We start from the raw sequence: 25,356 nt of genomic DNA on the forward strand, positions 1-25,356 counted from the left end.
TGCATGGTTAAGGTGATCAAGAGGAACTCTTTTGACCTATGGAATCTTACCAGTTAACTTGGAGAATGCTGATCCACAAAGCTACAGGTTCAGAACTGTCAAGTTGGGGACAGGATACAATAGATGTGATGGGGTTTAGACATGGGAGTCCCTCTTCCACCCACACAGTTTCTCCTAGCAGGTGCTACATAATCACTGCTCAAATGTCTCCAGAGATAGGTTCTCGCCATCACATAAAGCTGCTCATTTCACTTTTGGAACATTTTAATTAGTAGATTATTGATTCTCCAGCTGACTCAATTTAAATGTCTTTGTAGCTTGAATTTTTTTTTCCTTTGGTTCTCAAGAATCATACAAAATAATCCCATTTCCATATGAGAGCAGTTTAAGCACTTAAGAACTTATATTTTCTTCCCTAACTTTCCATATATAGGCAAAATATTGCCAGATTTTGTAAATGTATGTTATAATTCCTGAATTTGCTCTAGCATATTAAGGCTCTTTTGTACTTGGTACTGCAAAGAACATGATATTTATTCCATGTGCCATATAAATACCTCAGTTCCCTGTCTCAAACTCTGCTACCACATCTGAATTATTATTTTCAAAAGTGCACATTTGGTATCTAAGAATCTCCTTGTTTATCAGATTTCATAAATACATGTTTTGTTTTGCTTTTGTATAAGTTCATAAACGTGGTCTTTTGCATAAATATTACAAGTGTGATTCTCTAAAGGAATTATAAAACATCATATGTTTCTGTTGTTCTAAAGAAAGGTAGCTTCTGGATGAACATGAAAACTTAAGCCAAAAGGCAACACCTGATGTCAGTAAATAAAATGGTCTGTTTCACTTGTTACATTTACTAAGAACAGTTCCATAGGAATATGGAACTTGAAAATATTCAAGTCCTTCCTACACTCAGTAAGCATTTTGAAGCTAACTGAAATGTCCAGTTTCATACAAAATCCCTCTTTGAATGTCAGTATTCACAACATTTAATTCATTTAATTCTATATAGTGAATAAAAATTTTGGAGAGGACTAGCAGTTATAGTGGGAAGTGTGTAAGTTTATCATGGAGGATCCCAGCATGAAAATTATAGATAGTTATGAGAATATGTAGTGTATGCAGACCTACATCTTTGAATTTGCCAAAAATGCATCAAACCAAGTGAGGTCACCCTGTGAGAACAGCTATGGATAACCAGATACTGCTTAAAGATAGTGTGCAAAAGTCCAGTCCAACAATCCTTTCTGCTACAAGCTAAGAAGTGGCTCTTGAAAAGAGTTTTTAAAATTTAAACGTGTGAAAATAGATGCTATTGATTTTAGACAGAAAAAAATGGGGTTTCCAGTGTTCAAAGAATTTAATCTTAAACAGAAAGCACACAAAGGTGAACTAAGAATTAAGACAAATCACAGAGTTCTTCCATGAGGAGAGATGAAATAAGGAAGAGAAAAATTAATTCCAGATTGTCTGTAGAGAGTTTAGCTTACAGCCAAGTGTTCAAGACTAGTCAGGGAGCCTGAATGGCAGAAGATCTGAAAAGTCTTAGATGCTTTCCTAATGAACCATTGATACACAGCCTTGGCAGACATTTTACCTTCTTGCAATAATATCGTTTTTCATTATGTAGTTTGATAATGTGCAACTTTTGTGAGTCTATGAATTGGGATATTCATAAAACACATATTCTTACATTTCTAATCTGTTCTTAAGTTAGCACTACTGAGTACTTGGGTATGGGAAATCCAGGGCTCAGCTTCATATTTCAATATACTTATGGAATAATTTTATTCAAGTGATCTAACCTCCCCAAGCATCAGTTTTTCTATCTACCAAATTCATAGATAGATGGTTTCATAGCATCATTCATTATGAAGACAGAAAGTTTAATAATTAGCAAGTGACTAAACAGTATCTGACAAGGAAATACTTAAATAAGTTATTGTAATTAGTAAATATCTCATAAAATGCCATGATTCCACTGAAACAGTGAACTTAAATAGGTAATTCTCAAAATACACTAAGCATCATTGTGATTAAAATGAAAATGCAATCTGCTTCCACAAGAAAAACCACAAAGTTATGCAAAAGCCATCTCTAAACAAATTAAACACTTCAGCAGACTAAAAATTAGCAATTCCTACTAGTCAAATATCACATTATATTCCTAAAGACTATATATTTTGTATTTGCAATTGCTAAATTAGAAATTTATTTTAAATGAGGGTTAACATCATAAATCAGTTTAGAATCTATTTCTTCATGAGAATAAGCTATACAATATATGCTAAACCATTTATATATTTTAGATTTCAAAGGAGCCTTAGGCAGTTTTTTTTCTTTAAACCTGTACTATTCCAAACAATTCTTGATGAAATTTGAAAGTGATAATTTTACTAGGTTGTAATTTTAAGTGTCTGAAAGAATAATTTCTCTACAGAGAAACTTGAAAACTGGGCTGATTTTCTTTGTCAGTTCATTGAGTGTTTTCATGAACATCTTGATAGTAAGCTTGTGAGAGATCCTTCAGATCCAATTCATTTACTGTAGCATACTATACTCTTTATAAATATTAATGTTCACAGATGAAAAGAATCCTTCTATATCAAGAACATTGCTGTGTAAGCTTTGAGAAGATTGAATGTATTGGCTTAAAAAACCTAATTATGCAATAGAACAATTTCTCAATTAAAATCTGTAGAAATTTAATGACAAAGTTTTTAAATTTAAATCATTTTGACATAAAGATAAAAGCACATGATCAACAAAAGTCATATTGATTAGATTTTAATTTCTGTTTAGAGAAAGGCTGGCATCAGTTTATACAATTATGGTCATTTTATTGAGTTTATTAAAGACAATCATTAGCATAAACACAATGTCCATGACTCTGAATATTAATATATTACTTAAAGTCTTGTTTTTAAAACGACAATTGAAACGGTGTTTGTAATGGGTAATTATGATGATATGCTATTTAGTCATTCTAACAATGAAGAGAAGATAAATAAAATTTATTCAAATTAGATTGAGGCAGTGGTGAAAATGTATATTTATCTTTATTAGAGGAAGTAATATATTCTCTGATGAGTATTTTTTGTTGTACATAAATATACATGTATGAGAAAATATTTGTTTTTTTTAAATTCTCCTTTACCTATGAGGTATTAACTTTGCATCATAGTATTTAAGTGTCGTTTATTTTGCATCATAATGTTTAAGTTATAGGATATCATCAAGATAAGGGAACATCACCCAAGGACTTTTGTTGTAGAATATTTAACTATGCCAAAATATGTTACATTTGTTTAACTAAGTAAAGATGTCCTGCATTTGTTTATGTTGCAGAACATTTGTTTAACTAAAGATGTGTTGTATTTGTTCAATTATGTAAAGATGTGTTGCTGTTTTACCTTCCTACCTAAGGTACCTGATTACTCTAATAAAAAGCTGAATGGTCAATTGCTGTGGATATCACTCTGTATAAATAAACACTGATTGGCCAGTAGCCAGACAGGAAGTATAGGCGGAACTAACAGAGAGGAGAATTGAGGGAACAGGAAGGCAGAGAGGGAGACTGCCTAGAGCCGCCGCCAGGACAAGCAAGTAAGCCACGAGCCACGTGGCAAAGTATAGATTAATAGAAATGGGCTAAAAATAAGAGTAAGAGCTAGACAATGATAGGCCTGAGCTAATGGCCAAGCAGTTTAAATAATATAAGTGTCTGTGTGTTTATTTTATAAGTGGGCTCCGGGACTGGCAGGACTTGGTGGGACCCGGAGAGAAAAGCTCTCCAGCTACAGTCAATAGTGAGGGAGGAGGTATAGGTGGAATTTCCAGACAGGGACAATAATTAGGAGGAAGAATCTAGGCTGGAGGCAGTGGGGGGAGGAAGAAAGAAAAAGAGACACCAGGGAGATGCCAGGGGCCAGACAGACAGAAAGGGAGGAAGCAGGAAAATAGGACACATAGAATGAAAGGAAGGTAAAACGCCCTGAGGTAAAATGTAGATGAATAGAAACAGGTTAAATTAAGATAAAAGAGCTAGTGGGACAAGCCTAAGCTAAGGTGGAGCATTCATAATTAATAATACATCTCTGTATCTTTATTTGGGAGCTGGTTTGCAGCCCAAAGAAAATTCTAACTACAGACTTTGATCCTTTTCTGGGGAAAGAGTTCATTCATTTACAGTTGTATAGGGTAGCTCCTTATGTCAGAATATGAGCTTGATGCTCATTATCTTTGAAGATTAAATACTGCTATGTATTAGATATACCATGTTGTGGAATATTATTTTAAGATGCCTTACATTTGTTTATGGTGTGGAACATTTGTTTAATGATGCAAAGATGTGTTGCATTCTTTTACATTGCATTTGTTTATCTCTGTGAAGTTGTGTTACTTTGCCTGTCAAAAACACTTGATTAGTCTAATAAAGAGCTGAATGGCCAATAGCAAAGCAGGAGAAAGGATAGGCGGGTTTGTCAGGCAGAGAGAAAAAAATAGGAGGAGAAAGCTGGGAGGTGAGAATGAAGGATCAAGAAAAGAAGGGGCCAGCCACCCAGTCAGATACAGAATAAGAAGGAGAGAAACGATATACAGAAATAGAGAAAGGTAAAAGTTCAGAGGCAAAAGGTACATGGTATAATTTAATTTAAGAAAAGCAAGCAAAAAACAAGCCAAACTAAGGCCAAGCGTTCATTATAAAGATAAGACTTTGCTTTATTTATTTGGGAGCTGGGTGGTAGGACCCCTGAAGAATATAGAGCCAAAACAGAAAAAAGAAATAACCAACTACAATACCAAGTTGGCATAGGATGAATTTGTGATATCCACTTGGCTTCCAAGGATACCAGACGCATGCTTAATTGTTATCCTAGATACTTCTTTCAAGGTATGCTATAGATTAGAGTAATATTAGGAGTAAACTTTAAGTTAGGCTTAATATCATACAAAATGTGAATGGAAGTCTTCAATCAGCTGATGACCTAAATAGACAAAAGAAGGATCTATCACCACAGAAGAGGGAATTCTACAGCAGACAACCTTCAGCCATTGCAGCCCTGAGCATTTTGGACAACCACCACATGAGCCCGTTTCAAGATAAACGTCTTTCTCACTACACATACACACACACACACACACACACAAATATACATATATAAATATAATTATCTATATATGTCTAAATAAACAATATATAATAGCTATCATATATGTGTGTATGTATATATACTATATACAATATATATAGTTTGTTACTATATATATATATATATATATAGTTTGTTCTGTTTCCCTATAGAGCCTTGACACACCCTCATAGTTAAGTGCTTAAGTGCTGAATCAAGATTGCCTAACTACCAGAATTGACCTGGAAAATAATATATCCTCATTAAATCTCAGTCCCTCTTCTATAAAACCAGACAATAAATTTAGACTTTATGCATGACCATTCTGAATATTAGATGAGCTTTATATATGAAAAGTGCTTAAATAAGCATGATCAGTATAGTGGACATTGTTCTTGACATTCAATAAATCATATATGTAAAAGTAAAACACTTACACTTTGAAAGGAAGGAGATAAAAAATATGTTTTTTTTCTTTCTATTTGTAAGGTCTTATGGAAATCTAATTTTTAAGAAATATTCAAGATGAAGGAAAACTTAAGCCACAAGTTTTGAATTTTTATTGCTGCAGTGGAATGCTAATGGTTACAATTTGAAGACAATCAAACTGAAAGTGCAGCTTGCTTTATACAGTAGCTATGCTCTACATAGATACCTTACTAGTACAACATCTGACTAATCGAATCATTGGCACATTTAATATGAGGCCTAACTTTAATCATTTCTAGGAGAATGCCTCTAGTTTCATAATCTGTACTTGGACCCTATTAATTTCTTCCAGTTTTTTCCTATATTTTCTGCTCACTGTCTCACAACATACCTACCCTGTAAATTCATTCCTATCCCCACAATTCTCTACCAAGTGCATAATATTTATATTTTTGCTTACTGTGCTTTGGTATTATCAGAAGAAACCATAACTGAATATTTATACCTTTTCAGCTTTGAGCAGAAGCTTATAATGTAAGCAAAATGTGAAATGTTAAAGGAAAAGATGATAGACACTACTATGTAAAAACTGAATATTCCAGAATAATACAAAGAAAAATTTTAAAGGTAAAGCACAAAGAAACACATAACTTTCAAGTACTTAATAGAAACAAATAAGACATTATTACTTTATTATGTGTTACTCTTTACATCAAATATTCATATAAGTTATCTTATTTAACTTCCTTATAATCCTGTAAAATGAGCAAAAACCCACAGATATTATCAATGTTAATAATAATGATATTTTGGTTTAAAAACACTATTTGGGGCTTTTAGCTTAATGAGAAACATTCCTAACCTTTACCTATTAAATCCAACAGCCTTTTCAAACTTTTTCAGTTGTGGTAATCAGCAACATCTCTGGATGCTGCCATGAAGATCTCCTGTTTTACAAATTGGGTTGTTGAACCTCAGAGGAAGTATGACTTGCCCCAGTGCACATTTTATCTTAATGACCTATAAACTAGAAAGTGGTTGTAAGAGTCAGGAATCACTCAACATGAATGCCCTGGACTAAACACTGGCCATACCTAATGAACCAAATAGTTTATAGCACATGCATTTCTGGACTCACTTTCATCTCAGGCAGTTCAGAAATCATCTCACATTCTTTCCACAAAGGTAAAATACAGCATTATAAATTTCAAATTAGAAATAATCATTATTAAATTTACTTAGGCATAAAATGTATCTACATAGCTAATGGCTAAGTTATTCATCAAAAACAATTTATATCTCAGTTTCTGAAGGTTTCGTGAAACCCTCTTATTAATTAGACAGCTAATATGCCATTCAGGCTTCATTGTCTCTGTGATATATATGCAAGTGACTGAAAATATCATCTTTATCCGAAAGAATCATAACAGGAAACCTAGTCACATATTAAATGTTAAGGTAGAGTTGAAGACACTGATTATCTGACCTAAAAGACTTTCCATTATCTTGAGTTATCATTGATATAATGTCAGCATGCTCAGGAGTATAACTGTGTGCAGTCTCATTCAGTTACCAAAGAGTGTTGTTTTCACAATTATCAACTTTTGCCAGCTGTTAAAACATATGGAATCCTTAGATTAATATCCTAAACACCAAAACTTCATACAATTAGACAACCACGGTACCTAGTAGTATTTCAGCTTCTTGCAAACTGTTTCCCCATGAAAGAAGGAAGACAGGCATTGTTCCACAGAATACATTGCAATCCTTGTGAAGCTGAGAAGATTGGGAAGGAATGAGTGGCAGAGGAGCAGGTTACTGACCATACCTTCCATGACATACACCAGTGATCCCACATCTCCTTCCTTGATGATGCAGCTGTCTTTGCCATATTCCACAGGGTACATACAATCCACAATCTCCTGGATCTGGGACAGCTCCAAGTTCTTCATGAAGTCATTGTCAAGGATGGCCTCCTTTATAAGATCCTTTGACCTAAGGCAAGAGAGGGAGGAATTACTGATGCATCTGACCAGTCTTTCATAGTTTTCCAGGCTCAGTGGAGCCATGTAGTTCTCTGGCATACAACCGATGAATCTTCTTGAAAGGCATGAACACAAGGCATGGTGACAGCAGAAAGAGGACAAGAAGTTTTCCTCCAAGCAAACTATAATTAAGTAAATGATCAACACACAAACAACAAGCATATAGTTTCAAAATGTGTTACTCTACAAAGATTGTGTGGAAAAAACAATAGATGAATATTAAATTAAAATTTATAATTTGATCTAAGAATAGATGCTAAGTTTACAAAATTATAAAAGAAATAAATATTATACTATATATTATAAAAGAAAATTCATAATCTTCTATGCATCATCTACTAGACTTTATGTTTTTAATTCGCTCTTTTCTGTACACCATATTTCTACTACTAATGCCATTTGTGTTATGGGTGCTCAAGAAATAGTCTAGCTGAAGATTTTTTAAGAAGTAGATTCTTAATTATCTCATTGAAACAACTGGCAGAAATGTGATGACCTTTCATCTGAATGTCTTCTTTCTGTAGAAAACATTATTTCTATGAGTATCTTCATTTAGACTGACAAGACAGATGAAACTATGTTGAACAAGATATTCAAAAAGCATATGATTTAGAACTGGATTTAAAAACAGATAGCCAGTAGGAAAGATATAAACAAAATTTGCAATTGGGATTCAGTGGTTATAAGAGAAGTTTGCAGAACTTAAAAAAGTGTGATAATTTTATTCACTGAGGGATAAGAAGTTCCACACCACTTACTATGGGTATAAAAAACAGAGAAAACAGTGCTAAGAAATAGCTTGTCAAGAGGGAAACAATTATAGTATAAGTCAGAAACTGGGTTTAATGAAAGCTGAATCCTTTCATTACGGGACTTTCATTAAAGGACATGTGGAGCAGCACACTTGGAATTTTATATTGAATGATTTGAATTTGTAAAATGTGAACACAAGCTGGCCTTTGTTCACACTGACTCTGACAACACACACTGGTTCTCAGAGAAATGGCCTGCAATAGGAACTACTTGCTGAAGTACCAGCTGTGGCCTCCATCTCTGTGTGACTTCTCATCTAGGCTGAGACGAACTGGCCTGATCTTCACACACTGTGTGCTTCATAGTGATCTGAGTTTAAACATTAAAGAGACATACATAAAACTAAAAATACTTACAACTTAATTTCTATGAAAAACTCTGAAAATGGATGGCTGTACTGCAATTAAAAATGAATTTGGAAGGAAGCAAAGAGAGGTATATTGGGGGCCTGGGGGGGGGGAAGAGAAGGGAGAGATGTAGTTATATTAATCTCATTTTTTAAAATAATATTAAAATACATTCATGCATAATATTAGAGGCATAGAGAGAGCTGTGATATTTTATGTGAAAAAGCATTATGCAGAATTGTTTTACGGCAAATATAAGTATAATGAATATCATAAAAATAATAGGCCTTGAAGTTACATATAGTTAGGACTTCAGATAGATAGTCTGGCCGGCTCTAAAATGTTCCTTACTTTTCTAAATTTCCATTGTGTCATCTGGAAGATGCCATTTTTTAAGAAGAAGAATTAAAAAAAAAAAAAAACACGGAACAGGTTTCTATGTAAAGCCTAATGACGATACAAAATTATGTTCAGTAAACAGGGAGGGATAAACTTGATAGTAGCAATGACTGCAGAAGCAGCAATGTGAGGAATGTACCAAATTGTCCAATCATGACTTCAAACAATATCAAGAGGAAACCAACAGAATTTTGACTTTGTGGCCTTTTGTGACAGAATTATGTTTTTTTTTCTAATTTTCTACATTTATAGTTTCCCAATTTCTGAAGTTTAGAATGGGCATGCATTTTTCAGTAAAAAAAAAAAAATCATTTCAAAAGTAAAACATAAACAGTAGCTACTTTGAGGAAAATAAAACTAATCTATTTTCCATTTAATTAATGATCGCAGGCCATGATTGGCATCCGGGATCTGACTCTTCAGGAGGTTGGCTTTTATATTCTTGACATCCTGTGAGCACTAATGGCAGGAATTTTCACTTCAGAAAGTGATGGTGATAGATGAAAAGGTATTAAGAATCTCAAGATGTCTTGATCTTAAAAGTCCTGTTTCTGAGGCAGCTGAGGCAGAGTCCTTCCACTGCATGATTTCTGGTGTTCTGACTTTTTTTTTTTTTTTTTTTTTTTTTTGGTTTTTTCGAGACAGGTTTTTCTCTGTGTAGCTTTGCGCCTTTCCTGGAACTCACTTGGCTGCCCAGGCTGGCCTCAAACTCGCAGAGATCCACCTGGCTCTGCCTCCCGAGTGCTGGGATTAAAGGCGTGCGCTACCACCGCCCAGCCTGACTTATTTTTAAATTCCTATGTGCATGAAACTTTGTTTTCAGGCCAAAATTGCATTGCTTCTTTTCAGAGTTTAAAACAAGATGCAAAAGTTGTCTTCAAGAAGTTTGCATGCTTAACTATCTTTCTCACTGTGACCTCACGAAGGCTAGTGGTACCTTCTTATTGAGTCTCATATACATTAATTTATAAATATTTCCCCAAATAGCAGAGATTTTATCTAGAGTAAATTCATTTGAGCAAAGGCATTTTCCTCATATAGAGTGGTATTGACCTATCATATGAATACAGAAATGGTAAAACAAGGAGCTCCAAGACCATCGCTGACAACCATGCAAATTCCCCAAGTACTCAGGACAGAGTGCCAAAACATTCCAGGGACACATGTTTCTCAAATCTCATTTTGGATGGAGATCACTAAATCTCGAGTCTCTGAAGAAAATTACTCTAGGCTTCATATGTGCACCTGTGTTAGCATGGAACAAATTTATGGGGCTGTAAGTGAAGTTCAGAGTTAGAGTGCTAGCATTCATGAAACCCTGGCTTTAATCTCCAATGCTGCAGAAACAGACAGACAGATAGAGAGACAGAGATAGATAGATGATAGATAGATAGATAGATAGATAGATAGATAGATAGATAGATGGATGGATAGATGGATAAATGCTGATCAATAGAAGACCTAGGACTTATCATTGATACCTCCACACAGATTTTGTCAAATGACACTCTGTCAATTAAAATATCACAAGTAATCTATCTCTGCATTACAGCAAGATGGAAATTTTGGGCCTCTGTGTGATCTAGTTTGTCTGGCTAGTTTCCTGCCAACTTGACACAAGCTAGACCCATGGAAGAGGAGGGAGCCTCAACTGAGAAAATACCCACATAAGATTAGGCTTTAGGCCTGATCTTAATTAGTGATTGATGGGGGAGGGCCCAAGCTCATTGTGGGTGAGGCCACTCCTAGGCTCATAGCCCTGTGTCTATAAGAAAGCAGGCTGAGCAAGCCATGAAGATTGAGCCAATAAGTAGTACTTCTCAGTGGCCTCTGCATAATTTCTGCCTCCACATTCCTGCCCTGCTTGAGTTTCTGGCCTGACTTTCTTCAGTAACAAACTGTGATGTAGACGAACTGTGATGTAGATGTGTAAGCCAAATAAACCCTTCCTCCCCATGTTGCTTTGGTTATAGTGTTTCTCACAGCAAAAGTAACCTTACCTAAGACGGAATTCCAAGTTGATCTTGTCAGGAAGTGATATCCAAAGCCCAGGCTTTTAACAGACATTTTAGGCCTTTCCCATAGGAACTTGAATAAAGGACTTTCAGGCAATTCTCACATGCCAAGAACAAAATAAAATGTTCTCTATGGTTTTAAGAACTATCTCCAGAGGCCTGAAATCTTCACTCTCATTTTTAGGACAGAGTACCCTCCGTGATATCCAAGGCAATGACAATGATGCCACATGCAGCTTTCCCCAGCAGAGTATGAATTACATCTAATTCTTCAGTGTGGAAAGAATGTCTAGGCACTGAAATAGTCGCAGCCATTAAGTTCTCTCTAAGCATGGAAACCAGCCAAAACAATCTAATAACTGAACACAAAACTTCAAACACAAAACTTCTATAATCAACCATTTAAAGAAAAAAAAAATGTATCCATCTCTTTAGTCCTCAGTGGTCAGCTTTGGGCTCAGATATCAGGAAAAGTGATCAATGCAATTGAAGTTCACTGCAGCCTAGAATACGGTCTCTACAATTAGGAACTCCCAAATCCTATCCCTCATGACAATCCATAGCCTTTTCATCCAGATGCAGTTCTTGCAAGACCACCTGGCAGTTCTAATTCTGTGAGTCATTTCAGAAAGATAACTCCATCTATCTGCTATGATATATTTGAGCAATCACCTCTCAGAGAATAAATAAATAAAGTCTCTTGAAATAGTTCTCTGGCTGCCACTTAGTTAAGATCCTGTTTAGAATGTATCCTTTCTCTGGCACAGTCTTCTTGGGTCCACTCTACAGGTTCCAGATGGCTGAGAATTAATAGGACCAGCTGACACTTTTTTAAAGGTAAAACTTAATTGGCTAATCCCATTGGACAATTTTGGTATTTCTTCGAAATTGAAAACCCATCCACAATGACTTTAGGTCAGAATGTTCACATCTACCAATTCGGCTAGCATTTTCCAATCTTATAGCAAAAATATGCATGAGGAAATATAAAGCTTTTTTAGCCTTCAGAGGCAAAATGAGTATTTAATATAAAACATTGGCATCAACAGTATAAAATGTACAACAGTAGTGTTTTTCATAGGTAACTAATAACATTAAATTTTTTGGTAATGTATATGTTGTAACTTTTTTCTATTTTTCTCAAGCTCTAAAACAGAAAATTTAGTTCCATTGCCGTAAATTATGAAATCAGAGTGAATTAATTCTAGAAATAATAATTGATAATAGGGAAATCTGGTTAGCCCATAAAATATTCATTTGCTAAAATGTCACTTAGATGATAACATAAGCATTCTCCTTTTTAAAGTAAGGTTCCCCTTCATTATCACTGACTAAGAACAATGATAAATAGCTCTTGAAATCACAGGCTAGCTATTGGCAGATAATAGAGGCTTATATTAATGACAGGAAAATCACCATTCTTTGTAGGTGTTTATTAGTTTTCAAAAGAGTCAGTATTAAAATTCTCCCATTCAACTATGCAAGTCATTCATCTGTGCAAATATGGATACACGTATCTGGTCATTCACAGAAGTAAACCTAACTTAAAATGTAGCAATCACCAAAAAAGCCCAGATCAAATTCTTGTTCTCTAAGCTTCCTCTTTGGTATCAGAAAAATGCATGTTAGGTTTCATAGAAGTGCTGTAAAGTGCTTTTCTTGAGAAAAAGCAAAACCACACTCATCACACTGAAGAATGTTAAGAACTATGTAGTTACATCTATTAGGAATTAACTCTATCACTGACGTCCATATGCCCACACAACAAAACTGGGCAATGATTGAAAAGAACACGACACATGGCCTAAGTTTATATGCCTAGTTGCAATTCAACATCACACAGCATTTTTGAACTTTCAATGAGTTAAATAACAAGCCTTTTAGAAACCACTTGTTTCCAGGATGGTTAACACAATCAAACTATGAACACTCAATAAGTTAGTCACCATCTCAGAAAACTTCAGGACCTAGTTGGATGTTATGATATTAGGGCCAAGTGCCTCAAACCTTTACCACACTACACATTGTCATTTAAATTGCTGTAATGCCTTGATTTCTATAATCAAAGAGTAAATGAATCATTTAAAAACAATTAGTCTCTGGGATAAATTACCATACCATTTAAATGAGCTTGCATTTAACAGCATAAAAATAACATGATCCTCTGCTAGCTCTGCCTGCCTCACACTCCAGTGTGTACATTTTCCCTTGGCTGAAAATAACAACTTGGTTAATTCACTCAAGTCATCTAATTTCAGTCGACTGAAACCAAACTTAACCTGGTTCTACTACTATCTGACATGTCTCAGGAAGCAAAAACTTTGATAGACCTGGTTGTTTTCTCTCCAAATACTATTTGGTATCAGGCTTTGATACATGAGGGACTTTGAATCGTCCTAAAGGGAAATTGAAAACAGAACTAAAAAGTTAATTCTCAGTCCTAGTTGTAAAAGCTGTGTGGGTCCTAAGCTTCTGAAAACAAATGGAAAAATTCAGCCCCAGCCTAGCAACCTAAGTCACTGTCACGGTCGCAGTAGCTGGACCACTATTGATATGAATTAAATAGTTTCTTTGTGTTCTGCAATATGCAAAATTCTTTGCCTCATTTATGCTTCATTGTGGTTCTCTGAGTTCATTAAAGTGGAATTCAGAGCGTTTTCAACATGGTCAATGATGCTTACTTAGAAAGTCACAGGCACAGTCAGGATTTAAAGATTAATCTGTTTGGCTTCTGAGACCACACTTTCCCTAAATGCTTCAACTTCTAATTCTAAAGCTAAATTTTATTTCCCAATTTCAAATAATTACCCTAATTATAAAATCCACAAGTAAATATTATGCAAAAAATCTGCAAAGGTAGCAATTGTGTTTGGATAACATTCTCTTTCATCTGAAAAGACTATTTTATGCTTTCCAAGCAGCCCTACATAGGACCTTTCATTCCATGATGCCTTAAGCTGAGCAGGAGGGAGAATACATATGACTATTATACTTGCTTGGCATGTAAGAAAATACAAGCACCAAGAAATGCAAGACCTGGGGAGTTGATGTTCAAGATCATTGACAACCAACCTAGAATACAAACCTTTGTTTCTTACATTCATGTTTACATCTCTTCATTCATTTTCTATCATTCTGTTCCTTTGTTTCTATGTCTTACTGTCCATACCTCTCTTTCATATACATCAGCCTTTTATTCTTTAAATTCACATGGATAAAGGACAATAAATTCACTGTAGCAGTAGAAGTAGGAAAGCACTCCCATTTGACAATAATTCTGTGGCTTAAAAAGTTTTACATAGCAATTTCCTCCAGATGAAATCTTCCATCTTAGAGGGAAGCTCTTTAAGACACGGGATCTTCTGAGTGGGGTGGTGGTGGTGGTGGTGGTGGTGGTGGTGGTGGTGGTGGAAGATTCCATCTTTCAGAGGAACCCCTTAAGCTCAAAAAGTAAACAACTCAAATACTTAGAAAGTCTGTCAAACTGTCCAAATACTAGACCCCTCCACTCCCAAGCATATATAAACAGTAAGGACTTCTGAGAAACACACTGACAAGCTGAGATGCCTAAAAGTGGCTCAGACCACCAGATACCTGGAAGGCAGAGAGGCAAGGAAAGCTCCCAAGAAAGCATACAGATCAGCCAAGCTGCCTGGAAGAGGCTCGGGCCAATGGAACTAACTAGGAAGACATTCTCCCAACTCTTTGGCTGCCTGCTAGTTAGACAGTGCTCTCCAGGTTTCCAGCGGGCAAGGGCTGGTTCCCATGCTGGACTGGGCTTTCGATGACACACCTGTCTCTGAGTCATTTCTGGTTCATTTAGTAACCCCTCACCCACATTCCTATACACTTCCCAAAAATCTCTACAGGTTCTCGTAGTTGGACTTTGGTGGTATCCACATTTCAGTCTGTTGTCAATTCCCTATCTGGGGTAAGTAGACATTTGCTCATGTCTCCCTGGGAATGATTTCACAGAACATGGGGGTGGGGAGATGGCTCAGTCAGTAATGTGTTTGCTGTTCAAGCATCAAAATCGAAGTTGAGATCCCCAGTACTCACATAAAAAGCCAGGTTGATGGCATATTCATGTCATGACAGTTCTGGAGGAGCAAAGTCAGGAGGGGCCCAAGGACTTGCTCGTTCAGCCAGTCTAGCTGTGATAATGAGCTCTAGGTCAGTGAGAGACCTGTCTCAAAATTAAGATGGAGACTGTAAAGACACCTGATGCTAAAAAGCTGGGTGGTGGTGGTAAACACCTTTAATCCCAGCACTCCAGAGGCAAAGCAGTAGGATCTCTGTGAGTTTGAGGCCAACCTGGTATACAAAGTGAGTTTGAGGACAGCCAGAGCTATTACACAGAGAAATCTTGCATTGGAAAATAAAACAAAACAGACACCTGATGCTGACTTTTTGCCTGCATATGCACACAAAGAAAATAAATTAATGAAAGTAAATTTAAACATTCATGTTGGTTCATTCAGGGGGATTCACCTCTTCTATGGACCAACACCTCCTGAGCTTAGCAATGGGGGTCAACTGATTGTGATCTAGTATACTTACATTTCCTCTCTCACTTTCTTCCTTCCCATTCTGTACCTTCTGTCCCAGATGGCCTCTATATACAGAGATGGCAGAGGAATAAAGTCTATGGAAGTGTAACCATGAATTAAGATGAATGTTTGTGTTTTAATTCAACAGAAAAAGCAAGCTCCTAGGTAGCTGGAAGAACAGCTCAGTGGGAGAACACTTGCCCTTATATAGGAGGTCCTAGGTTCTCCCCACAAAAAATTCATGAAAGAAATAGAAGTTTCCACTGTGTCTATAGGGAAAAAAGTCTAAGAAAAATTAACAAAATAATAAAACTCACCATTTTAAACTCATTTAATTAATGACCTATCAAATTATTTTATTTCAGGAATCTGGATATGGTAATAAACATTAAGTACTTTGCATATAGTAGAACCTAATATGTTGATTTTATAATATTAGATGTATGTCTCCATGTCATGATTTAGATACTATAATCTGAATTAACTACCTTAAGTTTTCACTGGAGATGTCAGAGAGGGTTAGGGAGGCAGAGAAATGTGAAGATAAATAAATGTGATTTCCTAACTTTCATTCACTACCTATTTATCATGTAGTATGTTGTCCTCTGAAGGTTTGTTCCTTTCAGAAGCAAGTAGTTAATATTTATTATCTTTTCAGTAAAGCATTTCTAGGCCTAAATATCAGCTACTGCAGGTATATGCAGGCAGTAGTGATTGATGCATTTAAAACGCAGCGACAACCTCCCACGAAGAGATTTAAAGACTGAACTAAGGTTGCTGCCAATAAAAATATACTTTGGGGAAATGAACTCTACTCATAATTCTGGAAGACGATTACATAGTGAGGTCAGTAGAGCATATATTTCAACACAGTTAGAAGGGGATTTTGAATATTCTCACAATGAAGAAATGATCACTATTTGAGGGGTTGCGTATGCTAATGGTTCTGATGTGACCATTTCATAGTCTGTTCATGTATTACAACATCACCTTGTATATCACAAATTAATATTTGTCAATTAAAAGAAAACAAAGGTACAGGAATTACTGGATGGCACTCTGCACACAGATCTGTCACAGCTTCTGCTTTGCTGTCAGCTTCTGGAAGAAGGAGATTAGAGGCAGGATGGAGGTATGTGAATAGGGTGGGGAACATGGAAATCCCTGCACTTCCCCCAGGGATATTCCAGGTCTAAGTGAGAGTAATATGTAGGAAAGAGCATCTTGGGTGCTTTTATATTTTTCTGAAAATTCTTAATACAGATGTTTTACTTCTGTAATTTCCACTCCTCCCCCACCGGTTCCGACTATGTCTCCTACCATTTCCCCTCAAATTATAACCCCTTCTATAACCATAATAGTAACACACACATAACCTAAGTCCACTTAGTGTCACTACTGGGTACATGTGTTTAGGACCAATCACTTGGAGTTGGACAATCTATCAGGAGTTTCAGTACCTATGTTAATTCACTTTATCCTTCCACCCCCAACCCACACACATAAAAACTCCTTGCAGAAAGCGCTGAGTCTTAGCAGTTAGTAAAAAAACAGCAAATACAACTTTAGATTTTCGTCCCACAACCCTTTTATAGGAAACACTACTTCAGGTGTGTAAACCTTTTAGTCATCTGCTCAGTCGGAACCTTCTGGTCTTTATCCACTCATTCAATCACCAAGGCATTCCTTGGATGTCTCATATAAGACATGGTACTAGGTACCATCTGCACAGGAATAAGGGGAAGGAGATGCCTGTTTTCTTGGAGCTAAGATGATAGTAGAAAAGGAAAGAAATACAACGTGAGCACTAGAGACATGTATAGAAAATGTCTGGAAGGTTAAAAAATAAAGGTGAATAATGCAGAAGGTTAGAGGGAGGTGTATTTCAGGTCTGAAATTAAAACAAGTACGAAAATGAAACATGTAGGCAGAAGTTTCAAGATAAAGTAAGCCACCATATAGAAGCCTTAAAGGAATATATATAAACCAGAAGGAGCTGGTTATTTGGGGGCCAATATTAGGGTCTTAAAACAGCCCTTGAGTTTGAGCTAGAAGCTTTTGGGCAGGAGGGGAGGCAGCTGGAGATGAATTTGCAGACTTGAGCAGAGTCTGGTTTAGACAGGGACCTGCAAGCTCTTTGGAAAGAATTAGACTTTGGATGGAACGTGAATCTCTGAGGAGAATGAAAGTAGGATAGTCAATGCTATGCTGTGACTTATGTTTTTAAGAGATCATGAGGATTTCAGTCAATAAACTAGGATGTCATGTGAAAGGAGACCAGAAGGAAGACTCAGAAAGGACACTACACTATTTTAAGCAAGATACAATGGTGACCTAGGTCTTAAACTCTTCCCCTAATCTCCCTCTTTAGCCACAGAAGTTTCACACAACCCTAGGTATACAGATACACATAATAGTATGTAAATATATAGATACATAATAGGTATATAAATTAAACACTAATAAACCATGAAGAAATTTATTTTAAAAAAACTCAAATGTTTATCAAAGACAAAAGCAATTTTGCATACTAATGAGGTAGAGTGCTTGTTTATTTTTGCACAAAAAAATAGATCTTGGCTAAATACTTGACATTTTGGGATTCAGAGCATTATCAATATTTTTCAGAGTTCCTCAATATTTTGATTTTATTATTATCATCAATGCTAAGAATGCCATTTCATATAAATACATAGTACAAGATGGCAGAAAGATGTTATAGGTCACTTCAGAAACTATTGAAAATAATATTCTTACCTTGAGCCAAAACTCATTTAACAATTTATATGAAACTCAAGTTGGCCACTCAAGCACTAATTTTTAAAATTAAACATTCTAACAACATATGTCCCAAGTTTGCTTCTCTGTGGCTGTGATAAAACACTGACCCAAATCAACTTGGAAAGAAAGGGACTTACGTGGCTTAGAGAATGGGCCATCAATGAAGAGCCTCAGGGCAGAACACAAGCAGGACAGGAATCTGGAGGTGTGAACTAAGGCCATGACCATGGAGGAATGCTATTTATATTTCTTTCTGTGGACTTTTAGGCTTTGTTTTATAATCCAGGTCCACCTATCCAGGGAGGACATCATCCACAGCAGGCTGGGCTTTCCCACATCAATCATTAATGAAGAAAATGTCCCCCAAAAATGCCCACAGGCCAGTCTGATGGAGGCAATTCATAAGTTGAGGTTTGCACCCAAGTGATTCTGGTTTGTCTGAAGCTATCAAAGCTGAACTAGCACAACATACAGTCCAAAGAAATACTAACGTGATACATGCTTAGGATTGATAGTAAAAATACTAAAAATCTGTGTTTTCTATAATTAGATGATTATGTTGCTATGAATGCAGAAAATGCACACTAAAAAGTATAAATTCTGCAATTCAAATCTTATATATTATCAAATGAAAGCCTGGACATTTGGATTTGTTGGATTTGCATAGCACAAGGGATTTTGCAGCATAGAGGGTACATCTGTGTGCTCAGAACCAAGTCAAATGAAGCAACATGCCTGAGTGCTGCCAGAAACATCTCAGATTCATTAAGAACTTGATTTTGAATTAAATTTTGATCATTGTAAATTCATTGACCTTTTCTGTTTATCATTTTTCATGACCTGTACATCCAGTTACATTGCCCTATGTGGGGATGTGGCCCACAGTTACAAAGCTCAGGGGCTATATTTGAAGGGTGACAGAAGGAATATATGGAAATGTGAACAGCTTCAAAGTAATATTTTGCAGGTAAACACTACAGGACTGGCACCATTGATATGAGAATGACAGAGAGAGAGGCATCCTAAACATCCAGTTGGAGTAAATGCATGTGCATTGGTGCCGTTTCTCAAGAAGGCTTGGGCCTGAAGACATGACAGGCTCCCAGGGATCAAACTAACCCAGAAGTGGGGCGAAGGGAAAGAAGGGAGATTTCTAAACTATATAAGATTAGAAATAGCAAGGATCTTGAAATAGGCCTAGGGCAGTATACATCTGGAAAGACACATTTCAAGGAGGTAACAATGGCTGATGTTCCTTTTGATTGCCACAAGAGCCATATTTTTTAAAAATTTATTTTTAACATTTTTAATTATGTGTAGGGAGGATACTATGTGAGTGCAGTGTGCCTCAGAGGCCAGAGGTATCAAATGTCCCGAAGAAGGAGTTACAGGTGGCTGTGAGCCACCTGACATGGGTTATGAAATCCTATCTTGGGTCCTCTGCAGGAACAGTACAGGCTTTTAACCACTGAGTCATCTCTCCAGCCCCCACAGCCATAATTTTTAATATGAACAACTTTATATCATTGGTCTGGCTAGCTCTGACATCAATCATTCATTACAAATGAGCTCTGCCTTTTAGTCTAGCAATAATTAACACTGCTTTCCCCAGGCTTATCCCTGTGGGTTTATTCCTTAGATTTCCTTACGCACACAAGTTTCAGAGAAACTGAAATTTTATTGGAAAAAGAATAACTCAAAAAGAAAGATGGTAAGACTTACATTCTTGTGTTTTATAAAGAGGAGGATTGTGCATGCACACACACACACAACTAGATAGATACATAGGAAAACCTGTAACATCTATTGTGGTGCCAGTAGTATCTAAAAAAACCAGTTTCTTCCTCATTTATCAGAGTAAAATGGCAATCAACCAGAATTAAATCAAAATTAGACCGCCATCTTGGCAGTGAGAAGTCTCCCTTAATGTTGAGGAAATATATTTGTTAGCAGCCTGACAGAATAATTCATGCAAGAAACTGGTTTAGCAGATTTGATTCGCATGCCAACTTACTGCAGATAAAGAAAAAAAAGGCATCAGGGAGAAAGGCAGGCAATAGAGAACATCAAAGTGACTCAATATTAATCATACTTTGACTCATTCACCACTATATAAGCCTCATTACCCACCCCTCCATTTATTTCCTAAGCTGAGAATTGTGTTGTAAATGACACCATTCAGAGGAATGACTGTGCCATGAGGATCATTAAGAGTTCTGTGCCGAATATAATATTTTGGAGTTCTAAATGTCAGTTTTTGCACATAATAAAATGAATACCTTCTTTTACTTTGAACTCTAGACTCCTCAAGTTACCATCACACTTATTTATTCCTTGTGTTCCTGGGGGATGTTAGCCATTTAAAAAGTCAACTCCTTCACTACCGCTTTTGAAAACATGATGGGTAGAAAATGTACAAATGAAAGGTAAATAATTTTAATAATTGAGACCCCAAACAGCAAATGCTGTATGTCTTCTCATACATATGGATGTTAACATTTAAGTTTTCCATGTGTGCTTCAGTGCAAAGAAGCATAAAGGCTAGGTAGCTAATAAGGGACCCAGGCAGTGATTGTGGGGAGAGGTAGATTGTGGTGGTAATCTAATTGTACTGAAATATTATTTTGATTGTATGTTAATAAATAAAGTTGTCCAGGGGTCAGAGCTGTTAGAGCCATAGCAAGAGTGTGGCGGTGGTGGCACACGCCTTTAATCCCATAAGATCTCTGTGTGTTCAGGGATACAGCCAGCATTGGAGACATATGCCTTTAAGACCTAGGGGGCTGTACATTCAGACAGTGACGAGGCAGTCATGTGTTTGGGTTTACAACCAATGAGAAGGCAGAACAACATACTATAAAAAAAACGAACCGACAGGAAGTAGCTCTCTTTTCACGAAGCTGGGACAGCAGGAAGAAGGGTGAGATTTTAGCTCTGAGCTCTGACCTCTCGGCTTTCTCTTTTACATTGTTTCTGTGTTTCTTATTTAATAAGACGGTTGGTTACATCAATAGTAGATCGTCCACGGAAGGGGAAATAGAATACAGTGTTGTAGAGAGGCAAAAGGGAAGCTAGATGAAGAAGAGCAAGTGAGGAGTGGAGGAGGGGAAGTGCAGGGTAAAAGAGAGAATATAAGGAGAGACAACTGATACTGAAGGCCTCTTGAAAAGCTACATGGAGACCTAGTACTGTAGAAGCTTCCATATATATACATTAGGAATATATGTAAGGAATTTAAATAGAGTCACCATATAGTGGGAGATACAATGCCTCAACTAGACATTTTATATCAGAAAGCAAACCACCCCCCAATGGCAAAAATGAGTTACAACTTGTTGAGTCATTGGCTAAAGGGGTCTCAGGAAACCCCCAACATCAAAAGCTATTGATAAGGCTATTAGTTACCTTCCACAACCTAATAGTAAAGTTGGATGACCAAAGGCAATATCATTACTTCTATCATTGAACATGAAGAAATTTAGCTGGTTCTCAACTAGGAGTTTTGCCCCCATTGACTAGTTAGTGTTCATACTTCTAGGAGGTACTCTACATGCTATCAGATAAAAGTGATTATACTTTGCTTCAATATTACCCAGTTAAATCCTGAAACCTATAATATTGACCTGCCTACAAAATAAACTGGTACAACAGTGGCACAAATGTGATCAGAGCAATCAACCACTTTTTGAATGAATTTAAGACCCACTCTATGAGATGGAACCCAGACTTGACGCTGCTAAAGTGACCAAGAACTTGATACTAGGTAGGTCGTGGTCTTTGGATAAAAACCTACTATGATTATTCTACTAAAGGAATATAGCAATACAACAACTCCTAATGACATATTACTATACCCATAGATCAATGCATTACTCAGTCTTCATCAGAGAAGCTTCTTCTTGCAGTATATGGTAATTAACACAGATATCCACAACTAGAAAATATATAGAGAGAAGCTTTGAAGCACTCAGCCCTAAATGGGATGCCTTTATTAAACCCTTCCTCTTAAGTCTCAGGGTACAGAAGAAGAGGTGGAAAGATAGTAAGAGCCAGAGGTGATGGATGACTTCAAGGAAAGAGTGTCTTCCAGACACTACAGGGCTGATACACATATGAACCCACAGAGACTGTGACAACATGCACAAGACCTGCACAAATTCAAAACAGACAAAAAATCTCAGGATGCACCAGGCGGTGGTGGTGCACACCTTTAATCCCAGTACTCAGGAGGCAGAGGCAGACGGATCTCTGTGAGTTCGAGGGCAGCCTGGTCTACAGAGCAAGTTCCAAGAAAGGCACAAAGCTACACAGAGAAACCCTGTCTCAAAAAAACAAAGCAAAATCTCAGGATGGAGAAGGGGAAGTGGATACAAGGTCCTACCCTTCCCCGAGAAGCAAGTTGCAACTGATACCTTCTGAAAAAGGAGAAATCATTTTTTTTCCAATTTATATCAACCACAATCCAGGACAGGCTGCATGCCCAGGATTTATTGGCCAACAAAAAATGGACTCCATTTGTGTGTGTGTGTGTGTGTGTGTTTGTGTGTGTGATGTTCAATTCAGGCTCATTTGGAATTATGGATTATTATTGTGGAATTGCATACCCAATTTTGAATTATACTAAATCTGGTACATCTTATCCTCTCGTGTTCAACTACCAGTGTCCTTAATGGACTGTGGGATTACCCCTTTTCCTTTTGAAAGTCCCTATATCAACTTAGGCTCATCCCAGTCATGCCTAGAATCCAGATGCATTTCTTTTTATAACAGCAGTGGTCAACCATTTCTTGCATCATTCCTTCAAAAGCCCCCAGGAAGCTTACAGTCATCTCTTACACAGTAGTGTTCTCTTCTTCATGTTTTAATATCAATTGCTCTTAAGGGGTCATTTGAATTTGCCATTCCACATTTGACACACAGCTTGCCATAGCAAAGCTACCATAAATCACACTACTGCCACAGTAAACTAGAAAATGCAATCCCCTTGATGACTTTCCAATTTAGTAGATGTCTTTTCACCCATGGCAGCCTGAGTAGCATCTTCCAACACTTCGGTAGCTGACCAGGAGGAGGAAGTTTCCAGCTCAGTCCCTGCGTGATTCTGTACATTATAAAAAGTTGTTCATCTGCAGTAGGGTTTCATCATCTACTTCTGATGGACAACAAGGAGGAATGCCAAAAGCTTATATTGTTCAAAGGCTCTGGACCCTCCCTGGCCAACAATTCAGTGACTATCCCTGGCCAACAAATCAGTGGTCAAATAAAACTTGTCTTAGGTTTCTAACATTCTAAATATAATAAGTTTTTCTTCGACACCCCTCCCCATCTCCTGTGGTTTAGTTGTCTGTCTTTTCTGGTCATTGAATTTTTTGAATTGAGGGAACAAACTCAGAAGTCTCCTAGACAACTGTCATCACCCTTGATACACATGAACACTGCTTACTTAGGCTTGCTCCTCAGACTCACTCAGATTGCTTTCTTATACAGCCCAGGGCCACCTTCCCAAGGGTGTCGTGCCCACAGTGGAATGGGCCCTTCCACATCAATCATCCATCAAGAAAATGTACCCACAGACTTGTCTACATGCCAATCTGATGGAGGCAATTCCTCAGTTGAGGTCTCCTCTTCCCAGATGACTGTAGCTTGTGCTAAGTTGACAAGAATCTAACCAGTAAAATATTCAAGTGTTCCCAATCAAAAGTTACGTTCTGGAAGGTGTACAACAATGTCATGGAAAAAATCATGCTTTATCGTGAATTGAGCTTACAATAATATAAATACTAAACTTTAAGAACAAAAGGACAGCATACTCAGAACCACAGGAAGCTTTTGGATCAGGACTATACATGGAGTCACAGGAAAGAGACAGAAATAATCAGGATATTTATTCTCCCAAACATTCTTTTCTTAGCTAACATGGCACACATTTGCTCAATTCTCATCTCTCTGCTATTTATCTCTTTATCTATCCTTCCCTCTGTGTTTCTTCCTACCTCTAACCACAAGGCTTCTAGCTCTGTACCTGCCTCTGTGGCTGTTTAATCTCCATGTTTCTTAGCACTCTACTCAACACATCTTTTCTCTTTTAATTTGAAACCCTCCCTAGAAAATCTTACAAAAACTGTTCCCTATATATTTATGTTGCTTAAATCTTTATGCCCTCCCCCCCCATCTTTCTAGAGTTTCAGGCAGTAAGGACATCACCTACACAGTTGTCTGAAGCTCACTGTGCTCACAATGAATGCATGTCTTGATTTTCCATAAACCTATTTATCTTCTAGGTCTCACTCTCAATTAGAAGAAGCAACACTGACTGACCCAGCTGCTGAGCCCAGCAAGTGATAGATCTCCTTTTAATTTATTTCTTTCCCCATACTAGTATCTAATCATTAAGATATAGAGCATTTCTACCTCTAAATATTTCTAGTTATCTAGGTTTTATTTATGTGTATGGTGTATATGTATGCACATGTACGTGTATACACATGTATGTGTACGTGTGTGTGTGAGAGAGAGAAAGAAAGAGAGAGCATAAACATACATGTGTGCTTGTATTTCAAGGTCAGAGATCAGTATTGGGTGTCTTTCTGTAGCATGAATCTTACTTAAAAGGTCTTATTAATAAAAACAAACCCAGGAGCCAGATATTGGGGTGAACCCTGAAAGATCAGAGAAACAGAACAAGCCACACCCAACCTCACCTTGCCAATTCCTCAGCTGATCTTGTTTCCTCAGACTGAAAGCCTCTGAGTCCTCACCCAAATTGATCTCAGCTGAACTGCTGCTAGAAGCTAAAAGCTGAACAGGACTCTAGTTCCTGGTCCTCTTGTCTTATA

At 36.9% G+C, this 25,356-nt stretch overlaps 1 protein-coding gene across 1 annotated transcript in view; it reads right to left on the minus strand.

Moving 5' to 3' along the window:
• Prkg1 (protein kinase cGMP-dependent 1) overlaps nucleotides 1-25,356 on the minus strand; it is a 1,109,494-nt gene that overhangs the window by 1,027,687 nt on the left and 56,451 nt on the right. Inside the window, 1 exon segment of the mRNA XM_028895018.2 lies at nucleotides 7,399-7,565. Coding sequence (XP_028750851.1) covers nucleotides 7,399-7,565 — 167 coding nt within the window.

Source organism: Peromyscus leucopus, chromosome 1, assembly GCF_004664715.2.
Source record: "Peromyscus leucopus breed LL Stock chromosome 1, UCI_PerLeu_2.1, whole genome shotgun sequence".
NCBI classification, from domain to species: domain Eukaryota; kingdom Metazoa; phylum Chordata; class Mammalia; order Rodentia; family Cricetidae; genus Peromyscus; species Peromyscus leucopus.